This window comes from Podarcis filfolensis, assembly GCF_964270895.1.
Source record: "Podarcis filfolensis genome assembly, chromosome: 8".
NCBI classification, from domain to species: Eukaryota; Metazoa; Chordata; class Lepidosauria; order Squamata; family Lacertidae; genus Podarcis; species Podarcis filfolensis.
In genome coordinates, this window is record NC_139611.1 from 18,197,181 (window position 1) to 18,214,617 (window position 17,437).

The following is a 17,437-nucleotide window of genomic DNA, read 5'->3' on the forward strand; positions in this document are numbered from 1 at the left end:
TTAAATTTTGGTGCCCAGAACTGGACAGTGTACTCTATGTGTGGTCTTACCAAGGCAGAACAGAGTGGTACTATTACTTCCTTTGATCAGGACACTATACATGTGTTGATTCAACCTAGACTAGCATTAGCTTTTTTTTATTGCTGCATCACACAGTTGATTCTACTAAGACCTCTAGATGCTTTTCACACGTACTACTGGCAAGCCAGGTGTCCCTCATCTTATATTTGCTCAGCTGGTTCTTCCTGCCTGATTGTAGAACTTTACATTTGTTCGTATTGAAATTCATTTTGTTAGTTTTGGCCCAGTTCTCCAATCTGTTGCAATGGTTCTCAAAGGGTGTGGCAGGAGAGGATTGCAAGTGTGGCAGGAAGATTCAAGGACAATCGAAGAAACATTTAAACATTCAGTGTAGTGTAGTATAATTATTTTTGCAGACTATGGATTGATGTATTTTCAAAATGAGAGCAAAGCATTGGCTATTCTGCTACATTTTCCCACGACATATTGTTGTGAACTGGGATTTTCAGTTCTGAAAAATATGAAAGATCAGGAAAAAAGCTTCTTAGTGTTGATGAGGAGATGAGACTTTGTCTCAAAGTAGATCTGAAATAAATTAGGTTACCTGGCAAAAGCAAGCTCACATCTCTCATTGAATTTGAATGCATGCTTAAGGTACATACCGTATTTTTTCGTGTATAAGACAAGGGTTTTTTTTTACCAAAAAATTAGGTTTAAAATTGGGGCTCTTTTTACACACGGGTAGTGCTGAAGGGTATTTTCTTAATTTGGAGTCCCCCCAAATTGGGTGCGTCTTATACATCTTATACACGGAAAAATACAGTATGTATTTTGGTAATGATTCATGTTCTTATGTAGCTGCATTATTTTATATTTCCTAAATGCCCCATGATCATATTATAAAGTAGTTGTGTCCTGCACAGGTCAAGCACAGGTTTCTTTTCGTTTCCCCATGCATTTCTTATAAATTAAAAGTTCAGTGTGGCACAAGCAATTCCCCCCCCTGAAAGCGTGGACCAGAGATAAAAGTTTGAGAACCACTGTGTTAAGGTTGCATTGAATCCCAATTCTGTCTTCTGCATAAGCTACCCCTCCCAGTTTTGTATCATATGCAAATATGATGTACATCCTCTCAATTCCTTCGTCCAAGTCATTTATAAAGACATTGAACAACAACTGTCCAGGACAGAACCCTGTGGCACCCCATATGTCACTCTTTCTCCCTGTGTGTCACTTTTTTCCAGCTGAGGAACCATTAGTGAGTGCTTTTTGGGTTTAGTGAGTCTACCAGCTACAAATTCACTTAAGTTAACCTCACCCAGCCCACATTTTACCATCTTCCTCACAATAATATCATGGGGGACCTTTGTCAAAAGCCTTACTGAAATCAAGATAACACAACATTCACAGCATTCCCCTGATCTACCAAGCCTGTAACACTTAACAGTGGGGGGGGGGATGAGATTCGTCAGGGATGACTTGTTTTTGAGAAACTCATACTAGGTCTTAGTAATCACGGTACAGTGGTACCTCGGGTTAAGTACTTAATTCGTTCTGGAGGTCCGTTCTTAACCTGAAACTGTTCTTAACCTGAAGCACCACTTTAGCTAATGGGGCCTCCTGTTGCTGCCGCGCCACCAAAGCACGATTTCTGTTCTCATCCTGAAGCAAAGTTCTTAACCTGAAGCACTATTTCTGGGTTAGCGGAGTCTGTAACCTGAAGTGTATGTAACCTGAAGTGTATGTAACCTGAGGTACCACTGTACCCTTTTCTAAGTGTTCACAGACTGACCGTCTATTCTGGTATCAACGCCAAGCTGGTTCTCCAAGAATTCTCAAAGGTTATAGACAGAGGCTCAGATATTACTTCTGCAAGCTCCTTTAGTACCCTTGGGTGTAGCTCAACAGGCCCTGGAGGTTTGAATTCATTTAAAGTAGCTATGTGTTCCCTTACCACCTTTTCCTATATAGGGCTGTAGCTCCCTCCTTGCATTGTTTATTCTGTTATCACCAGATTGGGCATTGCTTTCCTTTTGAGTAAAGACAGAGGCAAAGTAGGTGCTGAGCAGTTCTGCCTTCTGTCTGTCACTGAATACCATTTCTCCATCTTCGCTTCGCAGAGGACCTACTACTTTCCTGTTTTTCCTCTTGCTTCAAACATAGCTGAATAAGTCTTTATTATTATTATTTTCAACCTCTCTTGCAAGCCTGAGCTCATCCTGAGGTTTGGCCCGCCTGACCTTCTCCCGGCAACTGTTGGCTACTCGTGAATATTCTTCCTTTGTGATTTCCCCTTCTTTCCATTTCTTATACATGCCCTTCTTAAATCTCAGCTCATCTGTAAGCTCCTTATGCAGCCACATTGGTTTCTCTAGATGCCTCTCACTTTTCTTTCTTGTTGGAATTGTCTGCATTTGTGCTTTCAATATTTCACTTTTAAGAAACTCCCATCCACCTTGCACTCCCTTCTCTTTGAGTATTTCTGGCCATGGGATCTTGCCCAGTAGTTGTTCAAGCTTTTTGAAACTGGCTTTCTTAAAGGCCAGAGTGCATGTCTGATTGCACTCAGCTTTATCTTATCTCTGTATCATGAAACCCAAGAGGATTTGGTCACTTCCTTCCAAGGTTCTCAATACTTCCGCTTTGTCTATCAGTTCATTGTTGGTGAGGATCAGATCCAAGATAGGTGATGCCCTGGTTGCTTTTTCTACCTTCTGGGAAATGAAATTGCCAGCGAAGCAACTGAGGAATATGTTGGACCTTACATTTTTGGCAGAGTTTGAGTTCCAGCAAATATCAGGGTAGCTGAAGTCTCCCATGACTAATATCTCTCTCCTTTTTGAATGTTTCGTAGGTATTCTGCTCTAGGAAGGCATCATTCAAGTCTTCAGTCTGGCTTGGGGGTCTATAGCAGACACCTACAGCAAGGTCACTGTTGTTTCTCTCTCCTACAATTTTCCCCATATACCATCAATCTGCCTTCCATGCTCCAGGTCATGGATCTCTTTACATATAATGCTATTCCTCCTCCCTTCCTGTTTGGTCTATTCCTTTTGAACAGGTTAAACCCCTCAATCTCTACATTCTAGTCATGAGTTTCATCCCACCATGTTTCAATAATGCCTATTAGGTCGTATTTGCCATCCTGTATGCTCAATTTTGTTTTGTTTCCCATATTCTGTGCATTAGTACAGAGACAACTGAAACTACAAGTCAGCCCTCCAGTTGCTGCCTTTTGTAGTTGCCTGCCCTTTAGCAGGTTTCTGGAGCACCACCCCAGTTTCATGTGCATCCATGAAGCTATTATCTCCAGTACCAGGTGTTCCCCTGCTGTTGTTCTTATTCTTCTTCTTCATTGAATTTATATACAGTGGTACCTTGGTTCTCAAACGCCCTGGCATGCAAACAACTTGGAATCCAAACACTGCAAACCCAGAAGTAAGTGTTCCAGTTTGCATACTTTTTTCAGAAGCTGAACGTGCTCCGTTTTGAGTGTTATGCTTCCAAATTGAGTATTACGTTTCCAATTTGAGTGCCACACTTGCCACACCTCCGTTTTGAGAGTTATGCTGAGGTCTGTCTGTTTTTGCTATTTATTTTGCATTTTTGTTTTTGCGGCTCTTTTTTTGTGTGACTGTGTGGAACCCAGTTCAGCTACTGATTGATTGATTGTGTGACTGCAGTACATTGTTTATTGCTTTCACTTTATGGATCAATGGTCTTGTTAGATAGTAAAATTCATGTTAAATTGCTGTTTTAGGGGTTGTTTTTAAAAGTCTGGAATGGATTAATCCATTTTGCATTATTTTCTATGGGAAAGTGCACCTTGGTTTTGGAACGCTTTGGTTTTGGAATGGACTTCCAGAATGGATTAAGTTTGAGAGCCAAGGTACCACTGTAGCACCCTACACCCAGAGGTCTCAGGGCGGTTCACAGAACAAAATCAAAATATGAACCACAAAATATATAATCAAAATAAAAATAACAACCAAATAATGTCTGTAATAATTGTCTCCCTTCCGTTCAGGATTTTGTTTAAAGTTCTTCTGATCCAGTTCACGAGATTCTTAACAAACACATTTTTGCCAATAGTTGAGAGGTTCAACCCATCCCGTATAAGACAAATAGATAAACAAACAATTTAAAAATAATTATAAATATTAAAACAGTTTAAAACAACAGCAGCACATGCCTAAGATCAATCATTTCTGCACTCTTCAGGGTCCTTGTTAAGATGTATATAAACTGTTTAAATAAATAAAAGTAGTTTGTGCATTAGTGTTGCACACTCGTAGTTCTTCCACAGTAAACTACTCAACTTTCCACCCTTTGGCAGGTATTGTGCTTATTTATTAATTCATTATAAAAATTAGACTCTGCTTTGCCCTCCACAAAGCAGCTCAAAGTCGCTTACCAATAAAAAAGGAGAGGTCAAAAGAACAATAATCCGGCCTTTAAAACACATTTGCAAACTAGAAAGAGCAAAACCCAAAGAGCACCACTCACAATGAATAAGTTTACAAAGTAAAATGTTTTTAGTTGCTATAGGAACGCAAATAAAGGGACGCGGGTGGTGCTGTGGTCTAAACCAGAGCCTAGGGTTTGCTGATCAGAAGGTCGGCGGTTCGAATCCCCACGACGGGGTGAGCTCCTGTTGCTCGGTCCCTGCTCCTGCCAACCTAGCAGTTCGAAAGCACGTCAAAGTGCAAGTAGATAAATAGGTACTGCTCCGGCGGGAAGGTAAACGGCGTTTCTGTGCACTGCTCTGGTTCGCCAGAAGCGGCTTAGTCATGCTGGCCACATGACCCGGAAGCTGTACGCCGGCGCTCTCAGCCAGTAAAGTGAGATGAGCGCCGCAACCCCAGAGTTGTCCGCTACTGGACCCAACAGTCAGAGGTCCCTTTACCTTTTTAAGAACGCAAATAACTTTATGCATTGATTTCCCCCATCTTTGGTCATTTTTATTCCTTTAAGAGGCCAAAGCCTGGTGGTATTCAACTAAGATTTACTCAGAGAAGAGACCCACTCAAATGAACGAACATGACTAGGTTAGGTCCATTAATTTCAAAGTGTCTGCTCTGAACAAAACACAACTGAATACAAACCCTAGTGTGGAAGCACCCAGAGGATGGGGGTGACTTAAATTTATACTGTCAGATTATACATCTCTTCTGGAAACAAACAGAAGGTGGAAGCAGGCAAAAGCCCATAATAGAGAAATAAGGGGTTTTAAACAGGGTACCCAAATAAGAACATAAGAAAAGCCCTGCTGGATCAGGCCAATGGCCCATCTATTTCAGCATCTTGTTCTCACAGTGGCAAACCAGATTCCTGTGGGAAACTCAGAAGTAGAACCCGAGCACAAGAATTCCCTCCTCTCCTGCGGTTTCCAGCAAATGGCATTTAGAAGCATTACTGCTTCTGATTGTTGTGGTAAAGCATAGTCATCACGGCTAGTAGCCACTGATAGCCTTGTCCATGAATTTGTCCCATCTTTTTTTTTTGAAACAATAAAAAGCTAGGCTGGTGGTCAGATCGGAAAGAAGATGAGGGGCTCGTGCACCTTTAATTGTTGGGTCAAAGAGGGAACGCCCTTTTCTATCAAACTATTAAAGGTGTAAGAGCCCTCCCCACTTTTTGCACCCTAGTTTGAAATATATATATCACAAATAAAATCTAATTATCCAAGCAGAAGGTGCAAGCCAAGAGACCACATTGAGAAAGAAGGCTTGTGATTTTTTTAAAAAAAATAAATAAAAATAAATCCACTTGAGGTCTCCAAGCAGAAGACTGCTCCATTTCCTCTTCTGCCCGTCTTAAGCTGCACCTTTAAAAGTCACATCACGTTTGGCGGCCTGATTATCCATTAACCTGATGTGAGCTGTATTTCCTGCGGGTGGCGTTTCTCCCCTTATTACTCCAGCTCTTTCTTTCTTTTTCTTTTCGCTTTTGCAAAGAAGACAGAAGCAGAGCAGCAGGCAGGGAGCCAGCCAGGAGCGAAGCTAGGCTTTCTCTTCTTCTTCTTCTCTCTCCCCCCGCTTTTCCTTTTCGCAAACCCTCCCCTCCGCTTCCCCCCTCCCCTTTTTCCTTATCAGCAATTCAGATCGCATGCAAATTCCCTCCCACCCCCCTTTTGCCTTTTCTCACACTGGAGAGAGAGCGAGCGAGCGAGAGAAGCAGGGGCAGGAAAACCAGGAGAAGCAAATCTCTCTTTCTCTCTGCCTCACCAGAGCTAGAAATCCATCCTTTTCTCCCCTCTTTCTTTTAGCTTTCTCCTCCCCTCACCAGCTTTCCTTTCAACCCCCTTTTGCAATAAAAGTAACCTTCCTTTCCTCCCTCTGCAAAATCCCATTTTGGGGGTGCAACTGTGCAGTTTGTAAGGGCTTGGTCCTTTCGCCCCCTCTCTCTCTAGCAAAACTGTTTCCCGCCCCCCCTCCTCTCCCCCTCCCTCCTGTTACCTTTTCTCCTCTCTCTCTCTCTCGTTCTCTTTTTTGCAAGCCTCCTCTACCCACCCACCCATCCCGCGCCCGGATTGCTTTTGTGCCGCGATGGGGTGGGAAAAGCGAGCCCCCGGGTCCCCCTTCGCTGGCGCTCGCCTCCTGCGCCTCCTCTTGCCGCCGCTGCTGCTGGCATCGTGGCTCGGCAGTTGCAATGGAAGTTGTCCCGAGAGGGAACTGGAGAGGAGGGAGGAAGAAGCTAACGTTGTCCTCACAGGGACGGTGGAGGAAATCGTGAACGTGGATCCGGTTCATCAGACCTACTCTTGCAAGGTAATTCGGGGCTCACACACTCAATGATCTGCGCTTCCTGGCTGGGTTGAAACCTTCACTGTTCCCCATGCCAAAGTCTCTGTGTTGTGATCTTCACTCTCTTGCAAAACTTTCTCTGTCTCTGCTTTTTTTTTTTTTTAAAGATAATTTATAACACCCCCACCCCACCCCCGCAACTTGTCGATCTCTTAACTGCAAACCTGCCGATGGGAACAAACTGGGTTGGGGAGGAGTCAGGCTTGGAAAAGATTCTTTTTCCCCACACACCCGCTCCTGTTTCCTAGTTTACAACTTACATCCGAGTAGCCCCACTGGACATCTCTGGAACTTTTTTTTTTTTTTTTTTTTGCTGCTATTTCTGGCTGAAACAGGCCAACTTAGAAACAACTTTATTTCCGACGCCAGGCCCTGAACTGCCTCTTACATTGATTGCACCCTCTAGCAAGAAATAGTTGAGTTTTCGCGTGGGCGGGCATGGACTGAAATGCTATTTTCCCCCCTGTTCAATAAGTGAATGGACAAATACATCCGCACCTCCCCCCCCCCAACCCGCCGATTGCCACCCATTTCACAACTGTTGCTAGAACTAAAGGGTGATGTTGCTTTTTAGTTGAGTGACTTATCACTTTTGAAAAATTAAAAGTAGAAACTGAACATTTTAAAAACAAAAGGTGTGTCTGAGGTGTGAAGTTCATCTTTTGTTTGTTCACGGTTATGTTTTTGGTACATTCCCGGGGAGTTTTTAAAAATGCAATATATAGATATATTTGCTCCCAAAGAAAATGCAAGGAAGGTGTTGTAGGAGAACAGTGCTCTTGGTGCCGGTGACAGCGCTCACTTTGAGCCAGAATAGGATAGCGGCTTGTTGAACCAGTTATTTAAAAACAGTTTGAAATGGGCTGAAGTTCCAGATAAATAATTGCTATGTATTATCCCACCTGCCAAAAAAGAAAACCCACTGTAATACTATAGAACACAGAAAGCTGCCTTAAACTGAGAGTCAGACCACTGGTCTATCTTGCTCAGTATTATTGACACGGACTGGCAGCAGCTCTCCAGGATTTCAGACAAGGGTTCTCTCCCAGACTTACCTTGGGGATTGAACCAGGAACCTTCCACAGGCAAAGCAGATGCTCTGCCAGTGAGCTACATGCCATCTCCATATGCATGAATACTTATGTGAGAGCAACCACCACTGGGTACAGCAAGGATTTCTTCTGAGGCCATAGGATTGGCTTTGTTAAGTGAGCAAATATCAGTTCAGTGGAGCTCAGGCCTGGAATTATTTCCCACTTTCCCACTTCCTTCTGAGTAGTCCCAGTGGACTCCAGCAAGATAGCTTGCTCCCAAGTGTGTAATTGCGTCTCACAGATATCTAAGACTGACTTTGCTCTGGGTCAGCCTACAATCCCACCTCCGTAAGTGTTAGGGGCATGAAGGTCCTCCTCTTGCAGTTGTACTTTGCAGCTGGTTTTTCTAGATAGGCTGCCTCAGAACATGGAAGTTCTATAGTTTTCACAACTAATAACCATTGACAGAACAGACCTTACCACACCCAACCTTGTCTGTAAGCCTTAGGCTAGTAAAAAACAAATGCTTTCCATTAAACTAGCTTGCAAAGGAGGGATGGATCTCAGTGACCCTTGTCTAACAACCTCCTTGGTGTTCATGCTATCCTTGGAGGAAAGGATTTAGCATCCTCTGCAACTAAGGCAGAAATAGATGGCTGTCGGTGGGGTAGAGTGAGCCATCCCTGTTCTGCCAGCCTGTTCAAGTCCACCTGTGTGGAATTCCTTGTTGCCCACAGTGACCCCTTAAATAGTAATGTGCAAGGCTGATGTAACCTTCAATATTTTTCCCCATGATCCTATGTTAAAGCCATCGCTTCATCCTTGCAACAATGAGTTCTGCAAATTCATTAAGCGCTGGGTGGTGAAGCCTTCTTCCTTCACTCTCTAGAATATCTGTACCCTACCACAAGATAAGAGGTTTGTGGGCTCTGTGGAGTCTTACCCCCCCCCCAAGATCCGCAAACTTAATTTAAGTTGACACACTTGGGCTTCATCCAGTTTGGTCTCGGTGATGTCCAAGGGTGCGTACACACCATACATTTAAAGCACCCCCCAAAAAAGAGATATTGGGAACTGTAGTTTAACAATCACAGAGCTACAGTTCCAAGCACCTGTAAACTACAATTCCCAGGATTCCTTGTGGGGGGGGGAATAGGCACTTATGGTGCATGCACAGCCCAAGTGGCTAAATCTGCCTAGAACTTGGTGTGATGTCAGTTCAATTCTGGACTGCATTCAACCTTAGGACAGCATGAGGCATCTGAACTAAAAGTGCCCCTGAACATTGTGGGTGGAAGACTACCAACCTGGATGGTTTTAAAAGAGGATGAGACAAATTCATGGAGGAGAAGGCTGTCAGTGGTTATTAGCCGCAATGGCTATGTGCTCTGTGTCCACTGTCAGAGGCAGTACGCCTCTCCAGCAAATGTAGGAGAGGAGAGTGTGGTTGCGCTGAGGTCCTGCTTGCAAGCTTCCCATTGTGGCATCTGTTTGCCCACTGTGAGAACAGGATACTGGGCTGGATGATCCTTTGCCCTCATCCAGCAGGGCTCTTCTGATGTTCTTCTGTTCCGCTTTGAAGGCTGCTTCCTTCCACCTCTATGAACAACTGCAAGTTTAGGAAGCTGCCTTTATATACCATGTCAGACTGTTTGTTCATTGCAGTCCAGCAGTTCCTTCACCTGCTTCCTGATCCTGTTAACCGTAGATGCCAGGGGGAATTTAACCTGGGACTGTCTGCATGCAGAGCCACTCAATTTGGGTCTCTGTTCTGTAAGTCTAAGATGAAAGAATGGAGCACTTTATGTGACATAAAGCAACCTCCCTCCGACCCCAGATAATTTTGGACTCCAGGTCCCATCAGCCGTGGCCAGCATGGCCAATGGACACGTATGATGGGAGCTGTAGTCTAGCAGTGTCTGGTAGGCGCCACATTGGGGAGTGCTGATGTAAGGCATAGCATCCCTGCAAGCTTGAATCACTCACTAAAAACAGTGCAGTCCTAAGATAAGTATCTGCCAAGTTCATTTGCCTTTAACCAACCGGGTTTCCCAAACCTTTAGGTCCACTGAAATGGGAGGGATGCTTTATCCTTGTACCCAAGGAATTTGATATATAAGATGCTGCTTGATACAGAGTGAAACCACTGGTCCAAATAGCTCAGTATTGCTACCTTGACTTGTGCTGTCTCTCCAGGGTTTCAAACAGGGGAATATTCCCAGTCCTGCCTGCAGATACTGGGGAATGAACTTGAGACCTTTTGTCCTACAAATCAGATGCTTTACCACGGAGATATGTCCCTTTGTTTAATAGGATTATAGGAAACTTATTTATACTGAGTCAGACCATTGGTCTGTCTAGCTGAATATTGTCTACACTGACTCGCAGCGGCTGTCCCAGGATTTCAGGCAGGATAATATTCCCAACGCTACCTGGGGATGCTGAGGATTGAAGCTGGCATGAAAAGCAGGCACCCTGCCAATGAGCTATGGTCTCTTCCTGACTTCTTAGGGTGTGTGTAAAGATTAAGAAGTTAATTACCCACCATTGGAGGAGCCCACCCTCTTAGGTTTCTGCATGAACCACCGCCATCATAATGGAAGGAGGCAAGCTGAGAACACTGACCCACGTGGAGGCACAGCAGACAGCCTCCCATCTGTGAAGAGCAATTACTTGAACTTGATTGATTTAAATCTGTCTGTCTGTCCATCTCTCTCTCTCTCTCTCCCCCCCCCATTTCACAGTGGATTAATTTGGAAAGGTGAGCGCCACCCTCACTTCATGTTGCTTGATGTACTTATAAACCAGCTGATAACACACACACACACACACCCTCCCCACAATCTTGTCTAGATCTCAAAGTCAGTGGAAATGTAATCTTGAGAATCGCTGCACCAGTATATTTCTGTTTTGATTGATGGCAGGTCTTTTCTTTGTAACCTTCCTTCTTCTAAATCTAAACAAGTTCCTTTTAAAAGAAAAAAGCAAGGACACATGTTTTTCATTGGGCGACTTGAAAAGCTTCAGTACATAATTATGTATTTTTAGATGGAGAGTAGCCTTCTTAAAAAGTGCGGCTAACCCCGGAGCAGGCAACATCTTTGCAAGACTGCTTTTAAGCAAACCCAATTCCAAGTGTCTGCAGTAGAGCACATTGCCTTTATACTTCCAGGCTGGGAAAGTTTCAAAGCCACCAGCTTGGAAGAGTGTAGTATGTTCCCTCTTCTTCCAATAAACCTGTGTAATTAAAAAAAAAAATGAAACAAGAATGACCCAGCATGGTTGCTGACAATTTCTTTTATTTATATTGCAGCGTTGGTAGGCATGGAGCTTTTCTAGAGTAGGATTAACCCAGAGAGCCCTCTGCCCCATGGAGCTCGCAATGCAAATTCTGGCAGGGGAGGAATTTTGATGGGAAGGAAAAGGTCACACCGACTGGGTGAATATGTTTGGATGCCATCATGCTGTAAAACGTTCCTTAAGATTGACCCCTGTTGCTGCAGACTCACTACTTATTACCACTGCAAATAACCCCTGCCGCTACAAGGTATAGCTTGTGTTTGGTCTTGGAACAGAAATCTTGGTTAACTGCAGGAAGATCTTCTGTTTCTAAGTATGCCAGGAGAACTGGGGTCAGCAGGACCTGCACAGCCATACTGATGATGATTCCCGCCCCCCTTTATGGGCCAACACAACTTCCTTTAAAAATAATAATTAACCACACTATTATTTAATTATTTATTATTTAATCAAGGGTATTGAGAACAGTGGAGGTTGGTTTCTCACAGGGTGAGTCCATGTGCCTGATTTCCTCCTTGCAATCTGTCCAGGGGGTAGCCTTTGCTGTCACTCTTGTCTATGTACCACCCTAGTAGAATTCGGCAGGACATAGTGTGGGGCGAAGCCAGGAATTAGCTGGCTTCATCTCTCATTGGGTCTGACTCTGAATATCATTGACTCTGACTTCACCTACTGTTGGCCGTCCCAGGGCTTCTGCCCCGTCACTCCCAGTGGCCACCAGTCAAGGGGTAATTTTGAACGTACCTTTTGTTGAAGAGTTGCTTTCAAGGCAGATTCTGCAGAGATTGGCAACCATTCCCACCATTAAGGCATTGGCATAAAGCAGGGGTGGCTCTGTTTGGGGAGGGGGACCCTCTGATCGAGCCCCCTCAAGTATTTCTTTCTGGAACTGTCCCCCTCTACCAGAGCCCCCCATTGATTTTGGTGGGGGGACAAAATGGGAAAAAAATATGGATGCAGAGCTGGAGTAGGCAGAGGCCAGCTCCCTGTTGGAGATGTCAGTGAACCCCTCCTGGCTCATCAGATCAGTCATTTGATGAGTGAAGAGCAGGCAGTAACCCTCTGTCCTCTGCTAATCAACCCAGATCTGCTGAGGGGGGTGGATGACACTCTGCTTGTGTGTGAGCATGCAAGAGTGTGGGGTGACTGCATCCACCATTGGCATGTGCCCCCCTCCCCAGGCTGAATCTGCCCCTCAGGCCAAAAAAGGTTAGCCAGCCCCTGGTATAAGTGAATGGAAGCCGTTGTTGTTTAGTCGTGTCTGACTCTTCGTGACCCCATGGACCAGAGCATGCCAGGCACTCCTGTCTTCCACTGCCCCCTGCAGTTTGGTCAAACTCATGCTGGTCTCTTCGAGAACGCTGTCCAACCATCTCGTCCTCTGCCGTCCTCTTCTCCTTGTGCCCTCCATCTTGCCCAACATCAGGGTCTTTTCCAGGGAGTCTTCTCTTCTCATGAGGTGGCCAAAGTATTGGAGCCTCAGCTTTAGGATCTGTCCTTCCAGCGAGCACTCAGGGCTGATTTCCTTCAGAATGGATAGGTTTGATCTTCTTGCCATCCATGGGACTCTCAAGAGTCTCCTCCAGCACCATAATTCAAAGTATCAATTCTTCGGCGATCACCCTTTATGGTCCAGCTCTCACTTCCATACATCACTAATGGAAGCCGTAGGCTTATGAAATTAGCTCAGTGATAGTGTGCACGCTTTGTACACAAAATGTCTTCAGGTAGCACCACCTGGAGAGTGTGGGGATTGACCCTGGGATCTTCAGCATGCAGAAAAGATGGCCTTCTGCTGAGCTGTGCCTCTCCCCACATGTTTGTATGGAGGAATGAACCTAGCGGATTCCAAATTTGCATGGCAGCTGTTCCTTCAAAGTGCGGAACATGGAGCGGGGGATGGACAGAAGCACACAGGAAGCTGTCTTCTACTGAGTCAGACCAATGGTCCATCTGGCTCAGTATTGTCCAGGCTCAGCAGCTCTCTGCTGTTTCAGACTGCGTTTGCCCAAATTGTTGTTGGCTACGGATGGCAGTGATTGCCAAGCTACTTCTGCACACCTTAAGGGCGCGAGGGAAGGCTTTGGGGGAGCGGTTCCTGTTCTATCAAGTCGTTTTCGGAATGGCAGCATGTTGTAGTCCAAGAACCGCTTTTGTAAATGGTGTGTGTGGGAGGGAGGTCTTGCTGTTCATGAACGGGAACTTAAAATCTCCTCTGTGTCTGTGTGTGAGTGGATAAACCACAAGGGAGGGTGAGGAAAACTGGCCAGTTGCAGCCCATCTTCCCAAATGCCCCCTTTTGTCCACACCCCAATAAAGATTGGAAGAGGGAGAACTGGGGTGAAATCCTTTCAAAGCTTTACACCTTTCTCTATCTGGGTAAAGTTATACATTGGCAAATGTGTATTAGCCAAATACAGATGTGTGTGTATGTGTTTTAGATGGAAAATTGGAGGGTGAGAGTGAGGCCTAATCCAGCACCTGCAAAAGACCTCCCTCCCACAAGCAGGGCATGTCTCTGTTCCAAAAGCTGGGCAGGGGGATGATGACCTGTTTTAAAATGGCTTGGGGAGGTTGTATTCATATGGGTAAATCAGCGGGCAGGGCATAGATAAGCCCTTGAGCTGCCAGTACCCTGCCTTTACTTACCAGATAAGTGATGTGAGTCATTGTGAATCCCGTGCTGGACTTGGCAGGTTGACACAGTTGTGTCCTCAACCTTACCTGCCTTGCAGGGCTGTTCTGAGGATATTGCAGAGGAGAAGCGATGGGGATGGTGGTGGACCCATCTGTGCCATTCTGAGCCCTTTTGGTGTGAGAGAAGATGAAGCCAAAACTAGGATCTCATAGAATCAGCAATATAACTAAGGTGCACTACCACCACCACCACCATTGGATCTAGGCCTTTGCTGGTGATTAAACTGGTTTGCCCATTGCAGCTTCATGGGAGGGAAGATTGAGATTGTGCAGGCATTTAACGTATAGCATAGGTGTGTTGATTAAAATAAATACAAATCTTTCATCGGCCAATTTGTACCTAATTTTCCTCTGTCAGTGATCGGAGGTTGCATAACGGATTGCATACAACACCCTGGATTTTAACTTGTTTGAGGTGTTGCAGTGAGAACCTTTGGCCGGGCTGCTTCATGGCGTGATGTTCCCCCACCTGCCGCCTCCAGTTCTGCTTCTCCCCCAGTTGGGAATGTTTTAATAAGGACTGGGTGGTCTGCTGTCAAAGTGCTCTCTGAAGATGTGCTGTGCATTCCGCTGAAGTTTCTCCGTCTCTGCTGGTTAAATCCTAACCCTCCCAGGATGAAGCCTCCAATATACACAAAAGATGAGTGAGATAGAGCCAATGAAAGAAATTAGAGCTAATGCTGTTTAAACAGTTGCGGATTGCTTCCAGGCATTGCTTTCCCTGCCAACTGATTAAGAATCGAGGGGGGTGGGGGCGGAGAGGAAGGACAGAGGGCAAATGCTGGGATGGAGACTTGCTCATCTTGCTTCCCCATTGCTGGATGGAGTGACTAAGCGAGGAGAAGAATCGAGGTGTGTGCATGCACCCTTCTGTGCTGTTGACCCAGGTTCATTGTCTGCTCTCTGAGTCAGAAGCCAGTGGACGAAATACTTGTGTGTATGAGCTGTGCTCCCCGCCCCCCTTTTCCCCTTTGCTCAGACCAGCTCCTGTGTGGAATGTTGTATCTGATCTTTTGAGTCACACAGGGCTCTTTATCAGCCTGGGGAGGGGGGGGGAAAGAGGTTTCTGCGTGTGTTAGGTCCACAGTTAGTGCTTGCTATTTTAACCCAGGTGCAAAAGGGAGGTTGGCCTATCCAGTTCTGTATCAGGTATGCTAGCCTTTCAATCAAACTCGTCGAATCTTGACTCCAAAACTGGCAGCGAGACAGGGTCCTCTATTGCATCCTCAGGGGATGCATAAAAGGAGAATTGGCGGTAGTGGGAGCAGTGAGGGAACTGCTCCCGCCACACCCCCTCCTCATATGTGTCGCCTGAAAAAATTGCATCCCTCTGCCACATGTTGCGGACAGCTCTATTCCTTTCCTTCCTGTCCTGCTTTCCATAGCTGATGCTTCCCCCACCCCTGAGTATTTGGAATGTGTGGTGAATGTTCCGTGATGTCACAGCAGTCCCATGGGAGCGGGTTTGAGGGGTGGGGATGTGCAGGCAAAAGATAATGGGACTTAACCCTTGGTCTCCCTTAAAAGGCAGACCTCCCCCCTCCCGTGTGTGTGTGTAAGGAGGGGAATGACTGTCCAATTAACCCCACACACATTTTTAATAGGAATTCTCCATCCTCAGCTAATTGATTGGATGTACCCATTAATGCTCCCAGCTGTAATTTAAACGCAAGATATTTCGTAAAAGCATTTTTGTCTTCCATGGCCCCTGCTCTCGCTGTCTTTATAAATCTCTCTAAAGCGCACTTTTGTCGCTGGAAGGGTCTTAACTGCCACTGTTATCTCCCAAGCTTGATCTCCTTATGTCTCTTCCTTCACAGTCCCCCCCCCTTTAAAATAAATTCTTCACGTGCCTGGTGACTCACTGTGCAAGGAGTCTTAATTGCCCTTGATGAGTTCAGTGTCTCTGCATATACTGTATGACCTTCCCATCCCGTCCATTCATCCCCCTCAAGAGAAGCAGAGGGTTGAAAATGCTGCTTGCATTTTCTGCAGATGCTGGAACACAGGTTTTTTGCCTTATACTGAGTCAGACCCTTGATCCATGTAGCTCAGTATTGTCTGCACTGACTGGCAGTGACCTTCCATGGTTTCGGGTAGGGTTCTCTCCTGGAGATGTTGAGAGTTGAGTTTGGGACCTTCTGCATGCAAAGCCACTGCTGTACTATGGAGCCACATCCTCTCAATTACCGTATTTTTCGTGCCATAAGGCGCACCGGACTATAAGGCGCACCTAGTTTTTAGAGGGGGAAGCCTGTCCGCTTCTCCCAGAGCTTCTGGGGCTGCCGGGGGAAGCCTGCCCCCCCCCAGCCCCAAAGAGCAAAGAAGCCAAGACAGCAAGCGGGATCCACCCCGCTGTCTTGGCTTCCTCTTTAGCCGTGCACAACCTCTCCAGCCGGGAGGGGCTGCGCACGGCTATGCCACTACCCCCACCTTCCGCAAAAGCCCACAGGAGCCGCGCACCCTTTAAGGAGCGTGCGGCTCCTGCGCGCTTTTCTACAAGGAGGGAGAAGGGACTGACTGGCCGCGTCAGTCCCTTCTCCCTCCTGGGGAAAAGCTCGCAAGAGCCGCGTGGAGCTTGTGTGCGGCTCTTGGGGGCTTTTCCTGCCTGCCTCCCCCCTGCATTCGCTCCATAAGAGGTGCACACATTTCCCCTTACTTTTTGGGAGGGAAAAAGTGCGTCTTATGGAGCGAAAAATATGGCACAACACAGAAACACAGGACGCTACTGAGGCAGACCATTTGTCTACCCAGCTCAGCATCCTTTGCATTGATTTGCAGTGCCTCTCCAGGGTTTGAGACAGGGGATATTCTCCCTGTCTTACCTGGGGACCGACCTCCTCTTTTTAAGGCATATGCTCTACCACTGAGCCACAGTGTACTCATACAAAATAAATAAATAAAGCAACTTCTCTTTATCAGAGGTGGGCTGATGGGGATCTACTGGTCAATCTATAACTCATTTGCGGTAGATCAGCAACAATTCTGCCTTGCAATTGATTAACAGTACCAGCTAAAAAGAGAGAGGGCCCTCCCATCTAAATTACTGTGCTCAGATAAATTATGCTTGGGGTGGGAATGACCAGGAGTTAGTGGGGAGGGCCATAGTTCAAAGTTTAGAGCATTTGCTTTGCATGCAGAAAGGTCCCAGGTTCAATCCCCAGCATTTCAATGTTGGTTTGGGAAAAAGACTCTTGAGACCCTGGAGTGCTGCTGCCAGTCAGTGTAGACAGTACTGGGCTTCCTTAGTTCCCCTACCTATGTGCATGGCGTACCCAAGCATCTCTTTGCACTCAAGCTGGGATGTGAGGCCAGTCTTTGCCTTTGCTGCTGAGCTGCAAATCCCTTTTTCTTGTGCCTTTGCAAATAAAATGGGTGGGGTTCATCCTGTGGTTTTCTTTTTTTTCCTTTTCTCTTCCCTTGCCTCGACTTGAATCTGGGGTAAAGTGTACCTGCAGGGCGCACCTTGGCAAGCAGCTGGTGCGAAGGGCCTTTCATGCCTCCTTTGGCATGGTTTTGGAACTGGCTCCGTTCCCGGCGGGGAAGAGATGCATTCCATAACTCTCTGCGGCTTCAGGT

General features: G+C 46.0%; 1 protein-coding gene across 5 annotated transcripts in view; it reads left to right on the forward strand.

The window, feature by feature from the left end:
• The first annotated feature begins 5,900 nt into the window (after positions 1-5,900).
• Positions 5,901-17,437, forward strand: part of AGRN (agrin) — a 257,944-nt gene continuing 246,407 nt past the window's right edge. For 2 of the 5 annotated variants that reach the window (XM_083628359.1, XM_083628358.1), the window contains exon 1: positions 5,902-6,791. In XM_083628359.1, the coding sequence (XP_083484485.1) occupies positions 6,570-6,791 (222 nt within the window). In that variant the 5' untranslated portion in view covers positions 5,902-6,569. Of the gene's footprint in view, positions 6,792-17,437 lie in introns of all 5 variants that reach the window. The other 3 variants (XM_083628357.1, XM_083628360.1, XM_083628361.1) reach the window with 3 other exon arrangements.